This window comes from Seriola aureovittata, chromosome 10 (assembly GCF_021018895.1).
Source record: "Seriola aureovittata isolate HTS-2021-v1 ecotype China chromosome 10, ASM2101889v1, whole genome shotgun sequence".
Classification (NCBI taxonomy): domain Eukaryota; kingdom Metazoa; phylum Chordata; class Actinopteri; order Carangiformes; family Carangidae; genus Seriola; species Seriola aureovittata.
The window spans coordinates 3,325,197-3,346,140 of NC_079373.1; the positions used below are offsets into that span (position 1 = coordinate 3,325,197).

The window sequence follows — 20,944 nt, forward strand, 5'->3', positions numbered from 1 at the left end:
CTGAGCAGACCGACAGACTTAGCGACTGACAGAAAATCATCTGTAAAAACCAAAACTGTTCATATATGTTTGTGTCGTCATAACAAGAAGCAAACAGAGAAAATATGTTTTCAGGGCCTTTAAAACAGCATTACCTGGTTTTATTCTAATACCCAACAGTGGAAGTGTCCCTTTAAAATGAGAGCTAAACCTTAACGTCTCATGGTAAACAACAGTAATAGCATAAAAACATGGAAGGACCCATATGAATATGAAATACAGGCAATGTTCCCATGGCAACAAAATTAAACTTGCTCTCATTTTTATCTACATAAGAGAAGCATGTCTTTCAACTTTCTTAGAGGAAAACAGATTGAGTTTTCAGTTTGTGGATCTAATGAAGGAATGTCCTAAATATTCCTTTGCATGAACAAATGTAGCTGGAATTTGAAACTATGGTGTGTGAGCCCACTCTGATGTACTCAGCTTTAACCACTATCAGATACAGTAAGTGAGGCGGTTCATCACTACTACAGCTGGTTTCTCAATGACCCAAACACTTATATGGTGACATATTTAATGTCCTATGAGTCATACGAATGTCATGTATCACCTATAATAATTTCAAAAGAGAATTAAAGGAAGCTTGTAGTATGTTTGGAAACACAAGAGATTTGACTCTGGTTTCCACTGGCTTTCAACATATTTACATACAACAATTAAAATAGTAATAGTTAAAAACATAATAAGTACTGTAAGTGTTTTAATTACTTCAGTATTGTAACCTATTACATTTGCTAACTTTTTGATTATTTCTCAGTACCATTAAGTTAGTCTGTTGGTGCTGTGTAGTAGTTTCACAACCTAATGACCTCTCCAAATTGATATTTAATGAAAACACAATGCTGAATTAAATTAGTGAGCATTATTAGATCTCACAGCTATCACCTATCTGACCCTTGTTGTCCACAGATCAACTAAAAGAAGGCGTTCCTGCTCGGCCAAAAGATGCAAAGCAACAGAATGAATGTTATATTCTACATATCAGGTTTTTACCAAAAAGAATATATTACAGATTACAGATTACAGATTACACCTTTGTAATCACCGACATTATGATTAGTAACTGTAATTTAATTACAATTTTGTCTCAGTAATTGAAGATTACAATTACATTTATGTTTTAATCTAATTATGTAATCCTTAAATTTAACCAGTTACTCCCCAACACAGGCACTGTACATACAAGTAGATGAAGAAAGCTAGCCGGCTAGCTCAGCTGGTGCTTTCACTGTTATTTCATCACACATTTTGAGATTTGTAAATGTAGATTTCATTTAAAAGTCAAGTATCTAATCTTTCATTTGCACAAAGAAGAAGGTCTTCAATACTAGTGTTCAAGTGATCTTAAGAGTTTTGTGGTTTGTATGTAGAACTGTGTGTCACCTGCTCATCAACAGAAATAGATGTCATGTCTCTGTATCATGTTAACCAGTCAGAGCATAAAAAGAGAAAATAGTAGAGGACCCACAACTAAGCCTTGTGGAACACATTCATTTAGTACTGGATGATGGTGCAGGTGTAGCTTTAGGAGAGAAGACTGACCGATGTAGAAATCAAACCTCTGCTATCTTTTTGCACTGTTCCTTCATTTCTGGTATCAGTTTAATCTTTCTTTGTTTTCTGCTCCAAGAAGGAAGGAAAGAGGAGGAAAAGAGACGAAAGGAAGAAGAGGAGAAGAAGAAGAGGTGGGAAGAGGATGTGAAGAGGAGGCGGGAAGAGGACATGAAGAGGAGGAGGGAAGTTGTAGCAAGGATCTCTAAGCAGTCCAAGGTTACGTCAGCCACAACCTCAGAGGAAGAGGAGTCTCACGGAGGAAGACCTGGAGCTCTCAGAAGCAGGAAGTTCCTCAACCTGTTTGCCAACAACAGCAGCAGCCACTACAGCGCCACTGGTTTGTATAATCTCCAAATATTTAGTTTAGAGAAAAGTCATTTTGTCTCCACATAAATGAATAATCAGGCGCCTGTGACACGTCGCAGTAGAGCTAAATAGTTAAAGTCTGTAAACATCGCAGTTCACTTCTGCAAAAGACAAATAGAGATAATCATAATGAATTACCAGTGTGTTTCTTATTTGTTTTGCTTTAACCAATTCTTATCAAGTAATGATAATGACACTAAACCTTTTTGAATCAGCAAAGACATGTGAGATCAGAGGTCTGGCACCAGGCTATATCTAGTAGCCCTTAGTAACACTAAAGTGATTATAAATTCTTTCAGATTATTCAGATGGGATAAATTCTTGTTTGGTAAAAAGATTAGGCAATCATGGTTAAAAATGAATAAATAAATAATAACTGATGAAGTCTATGTGTTGCTTTAAGCCCATTCATTGTCAAGGTGCCCTAGTTGAAGGGGTGGCAGTAGCTGTGTACATCAGTGTTGGCCCCAGGGTCTTGTTTTGTACTACCACCAGAGGTCGCCAAATTCTAAAGTTTCCAAATTCAACACACACAGTCTCTAAGCTTTCTCATGGTGTTGGTCATTTGAGCCTTCCTGCTTACTGTAACGCTAAAGATGATTTTGGATAATAATGCAGTTATATTTTTATATTGAAATAAATCCCATGTGTTTTTTCCCATTAAAGAATGAATATGTCACATAATTCAAAGCGTAAGCTGTTGATTGTGTGTGTAACATCAGTGCTGTACCCTTCAGGGGCTGGGTCATTCGGTGTCTTCTCCTGTGTTTTGGATGGAGTGGAGAGACAGCAGAGCCACAGAGCTGTCTACAGGTTAACACACATGAAGAAACACAAGCAAATTGTCACGTGTCCAAATCTACCCATTAGGTTCAAATCTGATCGTTTTTTTACGCCTCATTTTAGGTTTGTCCCTCGTCATGCAGATGAGCTTTACCTAGAGACAGATGACCCGGTGTTAATGCTGAACCAGTCTGAGGACTTGTGGTGTCAGGGTTACAACATGAGGAGCGGAGCTACTGGCATTTTTCCGGCCTTCTACGCTCTCAAGGTGGCCAAAGACATTAACCCAGGTACACTGCAAAGAACTGGACTGTAAAAGCAGAGCATCAGCATCATCAACAACAACATTAATAATTCAACATGTTTCCTGGCTCTCCTTCCTTCTCGCAGTCCAGAAAGACGGGTGGATAGAGCAGTTCCTGGTGCGATTCCTGGGTTCAGTGCAGGTCCCCATCCACAAAGGCAACGACGTGCTGTGTGCTGCGATGCAGAAGGTACATAAACACCGACACTGTACAACAGGAGACAACAACTTACAGCTGCTTATTAGTTGCTAATTGTAGCAAAGTATTCATGTTTTTTTTTAAAGATCATTTTAATATTTAATAGTATATTATTGAATACTTTTGCCTCTTAAAGCATCACTAATTATATTTTTTTTTATAAATAATAAAGCAAATTATATATAATTCATGGAATTAACAAAATTGGTTGTTCATGGTGACAAACTCACAGAGGTAGCGCCAAGCAGCAACCTCCAGGGCTGAAAAATGAGTCGATCCCCATAGACTATCATCTTAAAAAACTAAATAAAACTTTGTAGCAAAAAATGAACAAGTTTACAGCCTGGTGCAAAGGCCTGGTACAGAGCCTGGCCTCTTTGAGTGACAGGTCGGTGAGCGTATGCTTGCCACAAACCGGAATGCACCAGAGTCTCGTTTCCACACATGCCCCACCTCTTTGCCCATTTTTGGATTAGTCAGGAGTAGGTGGAGTCAGGTGGAGCAGCTCACCCTGAGCTTCAAAACCGCTCTTCTGAAACCTGTGGTGGGCGTCAGGGAGGCTACGTCCATCTTTATTTACAGTCTATGGTTGAGCGCCCAACTCCACAGCTCTAAAGAGCATTGCAGCTGCTTTTAGCTCCTTGATTTGGTTTTATTGCACTTTCACTGTTTCATCATCAGTGCTCTCACCAACCTCATTTCCAGCAGCAGCAGACAGCTAGACGCTAACTTTGTTTAATGGCAACTACTAGAACATTTACTGTAACAGACTAAGGAGACAGATATTTTTCTCAGGAGTTGGTAGAGTTCAAAACTGAGCGAAAAGTACAGTGAATATTGCACTTACATCTATCAGGACATATTAGACATTAACTTTTTAAGTTGATTGTAGGCAATTTCTCAATCTGCGTTCTTCTCTGTAGTTGTGGTCTTCGGAGTGTCATCAACTGGTATGAGTTAGAGACCCAATCTTGCCACTTACGGCACACAATGTTTTAGCCTTCTCATTAAGGCAGCTCAGCCTACTCTTAGTTCTTGGGTGACAGGTTTCAAAACACTTTCAAATGTCCACAACATCGATTTGCAACCCTGCCCTAAGCTGTAGCGTGATGATAGTTCAGCAGCTCCTGCTGTCCAGATCAGGAGGGGTGGATACATTCCTGGGTTACTCTTTCATGTGTTGATAATGGTTATTCTTTCCTCTTTATTATTGCTCATTTATCTCTGGTTATTTGTATGTTCACTTTTAAAGAAAAAGAGGGAACTGCCAATATAAGACTCAAGTGTAAACTGTTATCATTTCTAACACATTACTGAATGACTATTTACTCTTTGAAACCTTACGAGGCTAAAAATCTCCCTCAGCCTGAAAACATGAATCTTTTAACTGGCAAGTTCATGCGAGGTGTATCACTCACGCATCTCGACTGGCCTCTGGTTATGTTTACGCTGCCAGAGCAATGAGTCTGGTTTTATGCCCAGATGATCTCTATCAGCCATGATCCAGACAGGAATAGCTCTGTGTTTCAGTTCAGCCTAATAACAAGACAATATGTGTTTTCTTCTCTCGTGGTGTCAAGGAAACTGTTCACAGTGAGTAACCACAATGAACCAAATAAACATTTTTCAGTGTGGAACCTCAGAACCAAGACAAATAAACCGTCTAAGATTTGAGTGCATTGTCCCTTTATCCGTCTCAAATGTAGTGTGTTATGTAAGTGCAGAGCTGAGCCTGTTGCAGCTGTATTCATTGTGTTTCCTCAAAATCCTTCACTGGGTCCAAATCCTTCTTAAGACTGTTACAGCACACAGCTACTTTAGCTTCAGTTTGTAAAGAGACACGTTTTCTCCTTTCACCTCATGTTTTACATCTTACTGTTTATTCCGCAGCAGGCGTGTGAAGTAGCATAATACTATTGATCCCTGTGGGGAAATTAGAGAATTGTACACACACAAAATCCACACAAAACAAGGATATGATGCCACATATTTTTGGATTAAATGTGGTTCCTGCTGACTTACTGTGTAAGTGAATAATTAACCTCTTGCAGTTGCTAAACCTGCAACGTACAGTAACTGCAAACCTCAGGTGTATGGTATCGATATTAAGGATGTAAACATGACAGATTAGATGTAGAAAAAACAGTCACTGGATCACTTTCTCAATTATAAGGTTTGATTAATGCAAAATAAAACAGTAGATAAGAAACGGGCAATAATGATATCTACAGGAAACAACAATAGTGTGGTTAAGTATCTGCACTCATTATCTGAGATCCACTGATAAGGACCGGAGCAACTGACAGACGACACAGGTGCCAGTTTCTCAAAGACAGACTGACTATGGCTTAATTAAAGACTAAACTAAGAGTTCATTCATTTGACCTAAGCTGTCTAACTTTTAACTTCCGTAAGCATGACTTATTCACCATGACTTTAGGAGTAAATTTTTAAAAAAATAAAAAATTGAATATAAAACATGGCTGGCCAAGGAACTGCATGAACCCACCTCTGCAGAAAAATGCTCTTCTGATGTTTTCTGAAAGAATTCACAGTTACAATTTTATTTTACTGGGGAAGTTCTGCAAAGAGTGAAAAAACAACAGAGAAAACTTACAGTAGCTGTACAGTAGCTGAGCTGAGATGCTGGGGCTTTTTAATGTGACAGGGCTCAGTATTTCTGCAAACTCACCTGTCAGACTCAGGATAGTGAAAACACAGGGCAATCCCCTCATTGCTGCATATTTCAATATATTATTATATTATATATTATTATATTTATTATTATCCTTTTATTTATATTATTACTGCAGTCTCTAAACATGGTTTCCTTAATCATTCCACAACATTGAGTCAAGGTTTTTATTTATTTATTTATTTATTTATTCATTTTGTCATTGGATACCACTGGGCAGCAGGTGACACTTATTGTTGAAAATATGTCTCTTAATTAGTCAGCCTGGGGGTAGAGTGGCTTAGTTTTCACACACACACACACACACACACACACACACACACACCACACACACACACACACACACACACACACACACACACACTTTTAATGTGTGACTCCATGAATGTCTTCCAGGAGAGACTGTCTGAAAATATATCCAGTTATCTTCATATTTAAACAATATGCTTCCCATTCCACCTGCAAGTTTGGCTGCTCAGAACAAATATTAACACACTTTTGATTTCCGTCATGGCCGAACTAGATGTGACCCTAAGACTCGCCTGACGCTACAGACCGGTCTAACATGTGTTTGTATTGACTGTGTTAACAGGTGGCGTGTAACAGGAGGTTAGCAGGTCCTCCTCCCTCAGCTTGTGTGTTGGAGGTCAGTGTGAAGGGAGTGAAGATCAATGTCCAGGACCAGTGTCACTCTGCTCACAGGGTACGTACACTAATGTGCCTACACAGCTACCTGCCTGCCTTTCTGCCCTCCTGCCTTCCTTCTTTCCTCCCATCTTTCCTTCGTTCGTTTTTTCCCTACTGCTTTCCTTCCTTTCTTCCTCCTTTCGTGTCTGCCTCCTCCTTCTTGCCTTCCTTCCTTCCTTCCTTCCTTCCTTCCTTCCTGTCACACCTTTACAAACCCAGCTTATGGAAAATGTGCAGCAGGTTATTATGGTGCTGTAAACAGGACACTTTGTTGTAGTTGGGTGTATAGCGCTTCCCAGTGGGAATGAGCAGTAACTACAAGCTACTCACAATAGCAATAGTGATCTCAGGATCCATCTGGATCAGTAGTCCAGGAGTTATTCAGGTTTAGCTCCACATTGCAGCTTCACACACCCGGACAGAATTTAACCATTGGAACTTTACGTTTCTTTCTCAGGGGGAGCAATGTTTCCACTTTTTCCAGTTGAAGAACATTTCATTCTGTGGTTGTCATCCAAAACACAGCAAGTGAGTTGAACTCTTGAACTCCTTAAAGGATTATTTGATTTAATCTCTTCCCACACTTGCATGAGAAATGTATTAAACTATATTAAATTGTACCTTTATTACACAGCCAGTTTAAGTGGTGGTTAAATGTACATGACAGTGATGTAACTCGCACAAGTCAAAGCTCAGTGCTTTGTCTCAGTGAATCTCTCAGTAATGGTGATTATTGTGTTGCAGGTATTTTGGTTTCATCACAAAACACCCTGACCAACAGCGCTTCGCCTGTCACGTGATGATGTCAGACACAACATTACATCCTCTAGCCGAGTCTGTAGGGTAAGACCCCTTCTATTCTGTATTTTATTTTATTGTCTGACTTGCCCCTGGTGGTGTCTGTTACATATCGTAGTTATAACAGGGGCTGTTTCTTCAGTAGAGAGTAGTTCTAGTGAAAACATGTGGATCATCCAGAGTAAGAGGACATGACAGTGTTGATTCATTATGTCACTCTTCCTTGCTCTGAGATCTTCAAACATTTCCTTTCATGTCCACTGTATTTGGATAGAGATCTCAGGAACATAAATCTGGTCCATGAACATACTCGTTCCTTTTAGTGGCAATATCTGCATCAACAGGGATTCAGACTAGAAGTCTCAAATGGACCCATGGAAACCTGATTTACATAAATGAATTTTCAAAAAAGGGAGACCTGATCTGAGGGAGGCCTAGCCCTTTCAGACTAGACCACAACAGACCTGAGGACAATTGAACCTGATCCAAAATGCGGTCGACACTAGTCGAGATAGAACAAGGACACCAGCAGCAGCCAATAATCAATTAGATCAATTAACAATCAGCCACAGGGGAAAGAGTAGCAGCATAACAATGATAATAATAGTAATAATAATGATAATGCTCTAGGAATGAATGTAAAGTCACAGAAACTAAAATAATACATTTATATGCTTCAAAAACAAATTCATGTAAATACCTGAAGGTTCTGTTTTCTCCTCCTGAACCAACAAGAAAACACAGAAGACCAGACAGTGAAATATGATCCAGGAAGTCTGGAAAGTCTCACTCTGAAAGTGCATTTTGTTGATAATACACACTTTTACTTGAATTGCAGAAATTGTAATGCTACTTTTAATAGATCTGAATTCATCTTTCAACACCTCTGAGGACAATAAATATTTCATGTCAGTGTGGCCAGTGCACGCCTTACATCATCCTTTGCGTTCGTCTGTTGTTGATGCACAGAGTTGAGCTCCATTCAGACCAGAGTGTGATAGATGATAATACAGCTAATTTTATTTTCTAATTGTCCTCTCTGTCCCACAGGAGGGCCTTCCAGCAGTATTACAAGGAGAACATTGGCTACTCCTATCCCACCGAAGACATCTTCATTGAATAACACCTCTCCTCCATCCTATGTACTGAATACTCACTCTGTGCATGTAAGCTTGGTCTTACACCACAAACTGGACCACTGATATATCTTCATCAGAGTACTTGCATGGTGGATTTTCTTTCTTTCTTCGCTGCGTTCAGTGATGCGGCGAGCCTTTCCTTCCTTTGGCCAAGTCACAATATGAATACCTCTATGGATGGTTAGGATCACATGAGATGTCCCCTACAGTGTGAGCAAGTGTAACATAAATCTACCCCAACTCATACACAAATATCTGATATTGATATATTTTATAGGCTAAAATTACTTATATGTAACTACACGTAAATATTGGATGTAAAACCATATAGACAGCCTTCAGGGCTATGGAGCCAGTTTAATGACAGAATGTTTACATCATCAGTTTCTGAACTTGGAGCCAGAGCCAAAATGGTAATCGATTAATCATCTGAGTCACATATCAAAAAAACAAGAGTGATCATCCATTTAGCCACAGCAGTGCTTTGAGCTTCTGTAAATGCTAACGTCAGCAGGTATCAGGCGATAAATCAAACTAGATAAAGAACAGTAACATTGGAATCCAACCTATAGCTGTTGAGACATCTCACTCAAAATAAAAAAAAAAGTGATATCTGTGAAGTCACACAGCTAACATGGCTAATAGAATTGCTAAACATTTGATGGTTCCAGCTTCTAAAATTAGAGGATTTGCTGCTTTTCTCTGGAATATATGAGCATTTTTAATCACTTTGGGCTCTTATGATGAGCTTCTCTTATTTTTGACATTTTATTTGACATTGACATTTCATTCTTTGCATGATCACACTTAATATTGTGACATGATGAATGCACTTGAATAAAAATGATCTATATCTGAAGCTTGAGTGCTAGTTTGCAGACATATGGCCCATTTTGTCACTCCTAGCAACTTGTTTAAACATATCTTGTTAAACATTGAGCACGCTAAGTGAACTTAAATGTCCCATATTTTACACCTTTCCTTTGTTTTATATGAAGTGTTGATCCATCCAAAAACCATCTCAATGTAGTTTCACATCTCCTCTCTCAGGCTTCTCTCTGGAGCTCTAGTAACAAGAGTTCGGTGAGCCAATCAGAAGAGAGGAGGCTCTGAGACTGTTTTCTGAGCGATCTAACGATGATTTCAGGTTGTGTGCATTTCTCTGTGGACTGAGCACTTTGGTACTTTCACAGTGTTGATATAGAACCTAAACCTGCTCAATAATCAAACACATGGACATCTACCTTTATACTTTATGGGACCTTTAAGTAAAAGTTCTGAATCTTTAATTCCAGTTTTCAGACTTGTGAATGTGTAAAAATGTGAAGTATGTTGACAAAAAGGAAGAAATGAATTGAAAATATGCATGAATTTAATGAGCAGGAAAGGTAGCAAAACTTACCTAGATGCTAATGTAAGATTTGTTTATAATACATATCTATATTATCTGTCTACATGATAAAAAAAATAATGTCCCCCTTGCTGAGCTGCATTGACCCTCTTGACCAAAATGAAATTCTAAAGTTGAGTATCCATTAATTAGTAATATTTATGATCAACTGGGTGCTGAAGTCAACAAACTAGATTTCCAGTCACAGATATTTTCAAGAGAATTGCAGCTTGAACTTCAGTGTCAAACCAGGTTCAGGTGAGACAATTCATTCATTTTAACAGATGTCACTGAACAGCCAGTCAGCTGCTTGGAAAGGCATCTGTGCTAACCACAAACACACACCTCAGATATCATGTAAGATCAAAGCAAGGCTGCACGTTTCTAAAAGGATGTAAAGCTTCTGTCTTTAAATTAGCTTCATCCCTGACTCAACAGCAAAGAAGGGCTACTTATTAACAACAATTACCCCCTATAGTTTCAAAGACAATGCTTTGAAGGGGTATACAACGAACAAATGGACCTGCGTGTTTCTTTGCACAGATGAGAACAGATTGATGTTTCCAAAATATATATATTATTCTATATCTTATAACCCCCCAGACTTGACAATCTACTGTTGAAGACATTTGGAGTTACTGTTGAGGTGCCTCAATTCTCTTCTCGCTCCTTTTTTCCCAAATGTGGTTCCAACTACAAACCCTCTACGCAGGGTTTCTCTTTCTGAGCAATGACATACTTTTCCTTTAACTCTGTGTAATAACAAAGGCCAAATGATGCTGTGCAATTTAGTGTGTGTGTGCAACAGAACAGACTGGTGGGAACGGTGGGATCACTGTAGAGTCATGTCCATGTCCGTACATGTCACTTTCAGCTTAGACTTCTTTTGCATTGCCTGCTCAAATCTTGGACAAGTTGGGATCAAGACAATGTGGAAATACTTAGTTCTCATTAGACATCGGATTTACTTTTTTTTTGTTGTTTAGATATGTTTAAAAGGAAATATTGAACCTGGCTTTTAAGACCTGCCTTTGCAAATTTACCCACAATCTGGCGTGGTTGGGAGAACAGGGAGAATTCATTTTTCACACAGATCCTCCTTGGTTTTGCAGCCATTAGGAGATCAGCTCCAGACTTAAAGCTGCACCAGTCAACATATTTATTTCAACAATTGATCAAATGACTATGTGCAATGTGGAAGGAGTCACTCATAGAGAGTTATTACCCAACACTGCAGCTACCCTCAGCTCCATGAAGCTCTGTTTGCAGCCTGCCCAGCAGCGAACAGCAGAAAGACAAAGTTAGCAACTAGCAGTTGAACATTGTGGAGTGTTTAGCAGCTAAAGAGTCTTAGGAGTTTGTGGAGGCCAAACCTAGAGCTAAAAGGAAAGTGAATATTGGACTTCCGTATATCTCAAACTTGACTCAGTGCTAATGTTGCTGTATGTCTGCTGGATGTGTAAAGTGACAACTGTTTGATTACACATTTGCCATTACAGCTTATATTATGTGGCATTGTTGTGTTCTCAGCTTGTCCTGCTGCCCCCAGGTTGCCAAAAAAAAAAAATCAATTCATGCAGCTTTAAGATCAAAGATTTTAACTTTTTGACTTCCAGCCTGTAAGAAGTGGGAAAGCATCTGCACAAGCAGTTAAACTATATATTTGAGCAGGTAAAGTCATTGTAAAGTCAATGGAAATGAATCCTGAAATGTTTTGTGTTTTTAAAAAAAACAGTGCCTTTTTTTATTTTGGTGTGGTGATGACGGCTGTCCTCAGTAAATATTTACCTGGTGACATCATGTCTCCACTCACGGCATCTAAATAGATACAACACATAGTCTCATTCAGATGAGTCGTCTTGTACCTGGATATGGCTTGGTACACCTAAGATGGCTGCCATGGAAGATAAAGTGGGAGTGAGGAGAGCTGATATCAGGCCAGCAAGGGTTTAACTGGTATATGCAGCTGGTACTGTCCCTCAGTCACTCAGTCATTGTGATCCAATGCTGTTTGACTGATTATATATTTACTGTAATACTGGTCAACATTACACCAGTTTTCTATGCTAAGCAGTTAATCTAAGATGAGATTTTGTGTGTGAATATAATTCAATTTTAGGATCATAATTAGCATTAGCGGTATTGCTAAGATTTTTGTGGAGAATTCTCTGTCCCATTATTTCACTGCGTTTGTAGAAAAGCGAGATAAAAATGGTGGACAAAATGCTACGTACTTGAGAAAGTGATTGAAGGTACTGAACACATATACAAGGCATGCAGCCTCTGCCTGAAGATAGTGGTAATGGTCCCCAAAACTTGTAGCAAATGAACCCTTAAGACAAACCTTGACTAAAAATCTTTCATTCCTTGCCTTTCAGACTGCCATTGACTTCCATTAATTTAAGAACAATAAGAAAGTGATTAATAATTTTACTTACAAAATATAAGATGAGAAGAAGTTATTGATAGGGTAAAACATGCACACTACTGGAGTTTTTAAGTCATCATCTTACTGACCTTTCCATTGGCTGAGCTAATGTGACCTTTTTATAGAGGCACCATATGTAATGTACTGTCCACGACATTTTCATTTCCATGTCAGCCATCTGAGGTGCACCATGGTAAGTTGTTCTGATCCACCAGAAAGTGTCCTTTCTATGTATTCCACTTCTGTGATTCTAACACCATGGGGATCTACTGTACTTAACTCATCAATATAGATATATCCTGTATAGATACTGTATGTATGTATGTATGTTTGTATAGGAGTTATTGTATGCTGTTGGTATAACCAAATCCTGGGTGTAACACCGCATGATATCAATGTTGTAAAATGAGGACAAGTTGCACAGACTGGTGATAGTGATGGTGGTTATTCTTGTCAATAAATCACGTTTACAACTGCACCTAAAATACATATTTTTGTAGAATATAGGTCAGTAAGTTAACTGCAGTTTTAGAATGGATTTTTAGCTGGAGAGAATTTACAGTTGGCTCCTTTCAGATCTACTCACATGTATGAGTCTGTTGGAAGACAAAATTTGAGTCATGGCAGTTGAAAAATTAAAAGATTTATTTGTCAATTTTTTTTCAATGTATGCAGTGAAAATGCACAGGTGGTGCTAAATGTGCTAAAAGGCTATTGGCAATTAATAAATTCATATAGAGTATATATATATATATATATGATTACATTATGACAAATTAAATGAACAATGGCCAGAAAAGCATCCATGTAGTATCTAAGAGACAGAAGAACAGTATATGCTATGTATGTACTGTATATTATAACCTGATGATGTCACAGTGATGTCATCAGTGTAATCTGGGCAGGAGCTCGCCCTCTTTTGTGTTCCCCAGTTTTATGGAGGCTAGGAGCAAATAAAATATCTCATAGAGTCAGATATGAGCCAGCAGTTACCAGCATCATCACTTACATCTTTATTATTCACAGTGAGTGAGGATCTCCATACATGTAATATCACATTCACATAAAGCTTCATAATAAACAAATTAGTGCTGTAAATACAGTTCATGCTTGAGATGTTTACTATGTGGGTTTGGACAGACAGGATGTGGAGGGGTCAGGAGAGAACCATAATCTGCTATTTCAATCAGTGTTGGACATATTCTAATACTTTTCACTTTGTTCAGCAAACTGAGAAAGTTAATGGCCAGTGTTAACACAGAGATTTACAGCAGCAGGAGTACATCCATCCACAGAGTGTGTTCTTTGGTTCTCATTACTAACAAACCAATAATGATGGGAATACAAACATTTTGTTTGGAGAGATTACAGTAAAATTCAAAACACTGCAGCCAGACAGCAATGGTACATCACGTGACCATGTGTAGACAAGGGACTTGCCCATCATCAGGACCACACAGCATAATGTAGCATCAACAGTGAATATTCTGCTGCCATCTCACTGCTTTTCTGGACATTGGTGCTGGACAAAAAGACAGTGTCATATATGTATATACCCTATATATATAATATCACAGGGTGGAGGGTTTCACTGCACTGATGTTCTCTTGTCCACTACAAGTGTGTGAGTTTACAGAGCAAATAATGGGCAAAAAAGTTTGGATGTGTATCATGCAGCCACTGTGTGTTTAGGACTTAAGATGGAAGGTTACACATCACAGAGTAGTGAGAAGTCAGAGCTCAGTTCTCAGAGGAATCTGTCTCCTCTGTGGAGCCGTCGCTTTCCACCTCCATCTTCCTCCTGTGGTGAATGTTCCTCCTGGGGGAGGCCCTCCTCTGCATCTCCTTTAGCCCCCCCACCGCACTGCCACTGCTGTTGCTGCTGGGACTCACTGAGATCTGAGCAATTCTGGACAGAAGAGAGACAAGAAAAGAGGAGATGTAAAGAGAAGAACAGAAGACAGGAGAAGATGAGATGACTGAGAGTGTGTGTGTGTGTGTGTGTGTGTGTGTGTGTGTGTGTGTGTGTGTGCGCATGCTCTCACAGTTTGTCCAGTTCCTGGTCCATCTCTGGGTCAATGAGTAACTCTGCCTTGTTGGGTAACACTCCTGCAGAAACAGTTGTATTAATGACAATACAACAGGATGAATATTGTAACAATGCATTTTGACAACAGCTGCATAAAAGCTGCTGTTAGAAATGTTTCATGTGCGTATGGGGAAACATGCAGACGGAAGACTGAAACTGAAAATAAGCACAGCTGTGCTGCTGGTGGCAACTGTGCACCCTCCTTTTCATTTGTACACTGCATACAGGCAAATCCAAACCAACAACAGTTCCAATACAGCTGTAAGGCCAAATGACAACTGATCCAGCTGTGCTGCCGTCCTCAGAAACAGATGCTGCTTTAGGTGATGGTTCAGATTAATGTACATCTCAGTTCTCCAAAAACTGTGTTTCACTGATTCCTCTCTCTTTGCATTGTTAGTGGGAGAGACAAAGATGCAAGGAAAAGACACAAGTGTGGGAAACGTGGATGTACCCTGAGTTTACATGGAACACACAGCGTACGATGTAAGCTATGTGAAGCCAAGACGTAACACATAAGTCCACAAAAAAATGAGTAATATAAAAAAGTCATATAGATAGATAAGGTAATATGATAGGTTTAATAAAGTATACTGATATGTCTCAGTCAGTCTGAGTCATCTCAAAATTTAAAGCCTCATATTTTATGACTTTACATTTTTTAAATGAAATGTAACACTTTTTAGCGATCTGTAAAACTCTGTATATTGTAATGTATATAATTATGTATGAAATCTGTATGAAAATGGATATAGTCATACAGCAAACTGAGTATGCTTATATGCATACAATCATTCACTTTATGACATGTAATTTCAACAACATTTTGTATGCGCAAGCAACAGCAGCAGGAGGAGGAGGAGGAGGAGGAGGAGGAGGAGGAGAGGAGGAGGAGGAGGAGGAGGAGGAGGAGGAGAGGAGGAGGAGAGGAGGAGGAGGAGGAGGAGGAGGAGAGGAGGAGGAGAGGAGGAGGAGGAGGAGGAGGAGGAGGAGGAGGGTGATGTGTTATGTTAAACCTACCAATGGTTTGGTTGATGGTCTCATGTTTAGCCAGGCTCATTAGGAAGCTGTAGTAACAGACTTTGTCAGTTTCTTCCAGTATTTCCCTCATACAGGACCTGGAAGGATGACTTCACACGGACACAAAAACTGTCAGGTGAAACAAACATTGTGCTACAATCAGAGTTCAATAACACTACACCTGTTTGTCATACAAATCACACACACGCAGGGGATCGAAGCAGCGCCACCTCCTTAGACACTGCGACCATTTCCACTGTTAAAATCAAAACAGTCAGTGAGCTCAGATATCTGTTATGTTTTTCCTGCCAGTGGATGTACAGTGCAAAAGTCTCAGGTAACTGCAACCTTTTTTTAAAGCCCCAACTTTTATTCAACTAATAAATGAACTACACTGACAAAATCTAATTATCGTAACTATACACAAAAAGTGAAAACAAAGAATTCACTTTTAAAACTCAACCCTGATAGGCAGATGTATTTAAAAGACAAAGTGCTGATTAAGTTCAGTTCAAATCAAATAACTGTTGTTTTTATGTGTATTGTTTGTATGACAAAAACAATTTTAACATGTATTACTGTTACACCTTGGCATAACATTCAAAATGAAATATGTGATAATAGTCAAATGATGCAATAACCAGCAGATCTACAGGTGGGATTTGTTTGTGTGTTTATCAAAGTTTTAATGAAAGTATGTGATTAGTAACTTTAAAAAACTATATTTTCTGTGCAAGTAGACATACATGAGGTAAATATTTATATACATATTTAGTTAGTTGAATTTATTTTAATTTATTCAAATGTTAATTTTATACTAGGAACACATTGACAAAACATTATCTACATGTTGTCCATGCTTTGTCATCGTGTTGTCAAGGTGTTAATGTGCTATAAATGTAAGTGATTTAAAATTTTTCCTCTCATTCTCCCATTCACACAGACACACCACAGCCATGCAAGATGCTCATCTGCCCATTGGGAGCAATATGGGTCCAGTGTCTTGCTCAAGGACATTTGATACATGGACGCCACCAAACCAGCCACTAATGGACGACCCACTCCACCTCCTCAGCTACAGCTGCCTCCTCTCGTCAACATATTCTGTTATTAACATGTAAAATTGTAATGTTGATGACATGTTGACGACATGTTCAGTCATATCTTTTCTTGTAAACATTTAGTGCACTATAAGAATAAAGAGCAACTTTCCAGAGGGTGTCTGGTCCCAGTGAGTGACAACTGGAATGTGTAAGTGTGTTTTACCTGTGTTTGAATCTGTCACAGAGAGCGTCTATACACTGAGCCAGAGTGGACGGTTCCACCCCATCCTGCTGCTGCCGCTCTTTGTCGCTCTCCTCTGCAGCCACCGAGGGCAGCTGCTCGATGGAGGTGGAGGTGGGGACGATAACAGTGTTAGGACTCTTCCCTGCTAACAGGTCCTGGTAGATCATCAGCACGCTGTCCAAGAACTCTACACATACACACAGGGGATGATGGGAAGTTGGAAGTCAAGGGGTTGAATTCTGTTTTATTCAGCTTTGGTTTGAAATAGATTTAAATTCAAATAGGTTTATAGATCTATTGAAATAGACTGCTGGCACTGCCTTTTGTAAAAAATTAGATATAACTCCATATGAGCCACTTCTGATATGATTCCTCCCTCACTACTGCTAGTTCATAAGTTTTTATTATTATTTCCATATCAGATATCTGACCACAGAAATAATTCCAGTTTTAAATACAAGAAATGTCCTGAACTGAGTGTCATTTTTTCTCTCTGCCTTAAGGGGGAACAGAGTTTTACCCAATAATGGTTATCCCAATTCATAATGAAAATGGTTCAAATTAAATGTATTTACCATTGTTATAACATTTTAGTTTTTAGTAGACTCCATTTTAAAAAATAGTATAGGAGTCAAATGTGCTCATCACTAACACAGCTCATCATTAATAAAGGTTACAGCCAAAGTGAATGAACTGAATGTTTATGCCCAGACATACTGTACATACTGTTATTTCTGTTGTACCTTGGTAGTAGAACTGTAGCTGGAAAGCATAAAGGAAGTCAGAGAAAGACATCAAACAATCTATGGCGTCGTCCATCAGAACAATTCTACAGGACAAGAAAAGAGAAGAAGTTAATAACAGTTTATACCTGTCAACTGGTGAAATGCTCATTAACTATCCCAGCTGTCCGAGCAGTAATACATATCAAACAAAAAATTGTGTATGTGAAAGAACCAAACTAGAATCACTGCTTCACAGTTGTACGCCGCCACACAAGCGAGTGAAGTTACAGGAAAGATGTGAAAATCTCCCCTCCTTGAGTAATAGCATTAAATAATGGCCAGATGTGTTTTTGCAGAACATTATGATGTCACAGTGAAGTTAACCTTTGACCTTATGGATATGAACTGTCATCTCTCCATCATTTTATCCTAACAGACATTTTTGTAAAGCTTTGTCATAATTAGTGTACGAATTCTTGAGTTATCGCCAAAAACGTGTTTTGTGACCTTTGACCACCAAATTCTAATCTATATGTCGGTACAAAGAAATCAAAATGTGGAGAAGGAAAAAACATTTTAGAATATATTGGCCATTAACTGTGAAGGACAGATGGAGAGAGAATTCTGCAAACAATGACTGAAAGATAATATTACATTATATATTGTTAGGTCTGCTGTAGCATATAGAGCTGCAATGTACAGTATACACAGTACACATGATAATGACTACACTGTGCTCTAATACTGTTTGATGGTGTAGCCAAAATCCATACTATTGCAGTACAGTGTGTACTTCATACTAATTGCTATTTTCAATAATTCCCAGTATGCAATGTTAAAAGTTGTGGTGACCAAACAAACACTGTTCTCTTTGGATTAATGAACAACAGTACTAAGAAATCCTGGTCAAAGAGTTAGTTGATGTAATAAAATGAAAGCATAGTGTTTTGTCTGCAGCGTGTCGGTGCACTGACCTGGCTGCACTCTGTACCATCTCCACTGGAAAGTCTGGACACAGTAACTGTAGCAGAGACCTATATTCGAGCATGGACAGTAAGTCTGGAACAAGACATGAAACTTATATTAGTTACACAATACACAACAGTGACCAACTGATTTAAATGTTACAGACAGTCAAACCAGCCAGTGACACCAAGTCACATACACTCCTCTATATGTGACATGTTTTCCAATTATTAATTCACTGAAACAGTCTGTAATAAGTAGGATTTACGATGTATGTGAGTCTTATGGTCTTGTGTTATAAACCTTGCCTAGTAGGCACTACTATACTGTTGTTGGATAGAAGCCACCAGTATGTTTTTTGGGCTAATATAGCCGTCCATAATGATCTGGTACTGTGAATGATAACATGAATTCTAGCTAACAGCTGTGATTGACATTTTTGCGTAATTGCACAACAACCATTTCAAAACAGTTCCCCTTAATCCCCATTTCTAAGTGATATTTCTAACAGTGAGAATTTCAAGCAGGAAGCACTTTGATACTTTTTATAGCCTCCTTTGGTCTGTAGGCATCAATGAACTTCATTTTCAGATCCTTAGTCAGCTGCTCAAAGGAGCCTGTGGTTGTTGAGTGGTGAAGAGTAAATGAATTTTTCAGCTCTGGAAATGTTATTAAACAATTCCTCATGACAACTCAAGTCAATAAAGACTAATTTTTAATGTTTGTTTACTGCAGGAGGTGTATTTACTTCTTTTCACTTCAAAAATCAACAAAATATGTAATTTGCCCAGGCTGCCAAATTTTGCATAAAACTGTACAGATAAAGGGGCATTATGTAAAGACAATTACAGTCTAATACAAGTACACAACTAACAGAAAAGCTTCCATTGTCTTACTGACCTCCACTCTTGCCGATCTGTCTGTAGCATCTCCAGAAGACTCTGATGAAGGAGGCTCTGTTATGAGGAGTGGCCCTGATGTAGTTATACTCTCTGAAGAGGACATGGTTACTGTTCTTCACACTGCTGAAACTACAAACACACACATGCACGTAACAACAAGAAGCAACGTTTCACCCAAAATTCATTCATCTCAACATTCCTGTTATCAGTTAGCTAAACACAAGATGCACTAAATTATGTTTACTATTCCAACTATCTCAGCTAACGTGACAGTCTGTCTTGTTCAACAGAAATGTGATCTAATTTTGTTTAGATGATATTAGCTACACAAGAGTGGGACAGGCTAATGTGCATCACTGGCTTTCTGCATCACATTTACAAGGCAGTGTACAAGCATGCATTGTATTTTGTTTTTAAACACTGAAACACCTTTATATATAGAAATGTGTTCACATGTTCAAATGTGTTTTATGAGTTAAGCAGATTATCATATATTAGTACTGGTTTAGGATGTTTCCTAAAATGCACATCTGCGACCACAATGGTGATTAAATGAATATGACTATACACTGCTTGCCTAATGTTGGATAAGTTGTTTTGGGGTTGCATTATGAAAATGCATGCCAATTTGTGGTGCGTATTCAGTTTCACTGTTTTCTGTACTTCTTTCCTTTAATACTGTTTAGCTGTTTAATACTCCTTTACTGTATTAGCCTCCCACAACCCACATCAGTCTGCTGTCCACACCCACAGAGGAACACTCTCTCTACATGTAGCTAGGTGACTGAATGTGTATTAGAATTACATACTACTCAGCAAAGTAGCGGATCACCCCAAACTGGGTGTATTCCTCTTTATGCTCCAGCAGCTGTGTCACTGCGTCGCTCAGATAGAACAACACGTTACTGTCCGCTGTGAGAGAAACAAACACACGCACCGCAATCACACGGAAGAACCAGACTCTTATCAGTTAGCTGACGGTAATATTATACTGATTCTGAATAAGACAGATGAATTGATAGCTCACAGCTGTGACGTGAATATATGCACAGCATCTAAAGAGATAAACACTGTACAGCTAACACAGCTAACGCAGAACCTACCGAGGTATTCGTCAACGGAGACGGTTGAATTAAAACGGTTCATTCTGGTCGTTTTTTGAGGAGACAACGTTAGAATTAACCTTAATAAACTGTCCGAAGTTTTTATCAGAACAACTGCTGTTTCTGTTCACTATTTAATAACGTCATTTCTGTAGCCTTGAGATTTTGCTAACTACCATAGAATGTCCTAACATGGTGGGCTTCCATGGAAACAACAGGATGTTGTGAGCTACATTAATTAAATGCCCCCGACCAACATAGCAAGCAAAGGTTCCTTTACTGTTTTCCAGATAATAATAATAAGAACAATAATTTATGATAATTTACTTACTTTTACCGTGGTTACATGTCAAGCCTCAATTTTTAAGCTTGCATTGTTCCTGGACTAATTGCAACACCAAATCACCTCTCTCATTAACAGCTTGCCAATTTGCTTGGAAGATGTTTGCATCTTTCTTACATCAAGA

The 20,944-nt window shown here is 38.7% G+C and overlaps 2 protein-coding genes across 3 annotated transcripts in view; one reads left to right on the forward strand and one right to left on the reverse strand.

The window, feature by feature from the left end:
• LOC130176141 (C-Jun-amino-terminal kinase-interacting protein 1-like) overlaps positions 1-12,863 on the forward strand; it is a 28,572-nt gene extending 15,709 nt beyond the window's left edge. The window contains exons 5-12 of one of the 2 annotated variants that reach the window (XM_056387064.1): positions 1,676-1,933; positions 2,700-2,775; positions 2,869-3,035; positions 3,136-3,239; positions 6,536-6,646; positions 7,088-7,158; positions 7,375-7,473; positions 8,479-12,863. In XM_056387064.1, coding sequence (XP_056243039.1) covers positions 1,676-1,933; positions 2,700-2,775; positions 2,869-3,035; positions 3,136-3,239; positions 6,536-6,646; positions 7,088-7,158; positions 7,375-7,473; positions 8,479-8,551 — 959 coding nt within the window. In that variant the 3' untranslated portion in view covers positions 8,552-12,863. Of the gene's footprint in view, positions 1-1,672; positions 1,934-2,699; positions 2,776-2,868; positions 3,036-3,135; positions 3,240-6,535; positions 6,647-7,087; positions 7,159-7,374; positions 7,474-8,478 lie in introns of both variants that reach the window. The other variant, XM_056387063.1, reaches the window with a different exon arrangement.
• Positions 12,864-13,385: 522 nt separating this feature from the next.
• On the reverse strand, positions 13,386-20,687 carry cstpp1 (centriolar satellite-associated tubulin polyglutamylase complex regulator 1). Its single transcript, XM_056387065.1, has 9 exons — positions 20,478-20,687; positions 20,184-20,286; positions 19,373-19,503; positions 18,481-18,565; positions 17,525-17,610; positions 16,761-16,968; positions 15,495-15,604; positions 14,431-14,494; positions 13,386-14,294 (listed from the first exon to the last, which is right to left on the reverse strand). The coding sequence occupies exons 1-9, from the start codon at positions 20,518-20,520 to the stop codon at positions 14,126-14,128; spliced, it is 999 nt and encodes a 332-aa protein (XP_056243040.1). The 5' UTR covers positions 20,521-20,687; the 3' UTR covers positions 13,386-14,125.
• Between the last annotated feature and the right edge of the window lie 257 nt (positions 20,688-20,944).

Coding starts and splice junctions, on each gene's coding strand:
- cstpp1 (XM_056387065.1), bottom strand. CDS start 20,520: ATGAACCGTTTTAATTCAACCGTCTCCGTTGACGAATACCTCG. Junction 19,504..20,183: donor ATCCGCTACTTTGCTGAGTA/GTATGTAATTCT, acceptor GTGTGTTTGTAG/TTTCAGCAGTGTGAAGAACA. Junction 16,969..17,524: donor GCTACAGTTCTACTACCAAG/GTACAACAGAAA, acceptor GTGTATGTGTAG/AGTTCTTGGACAGCGTGCTG.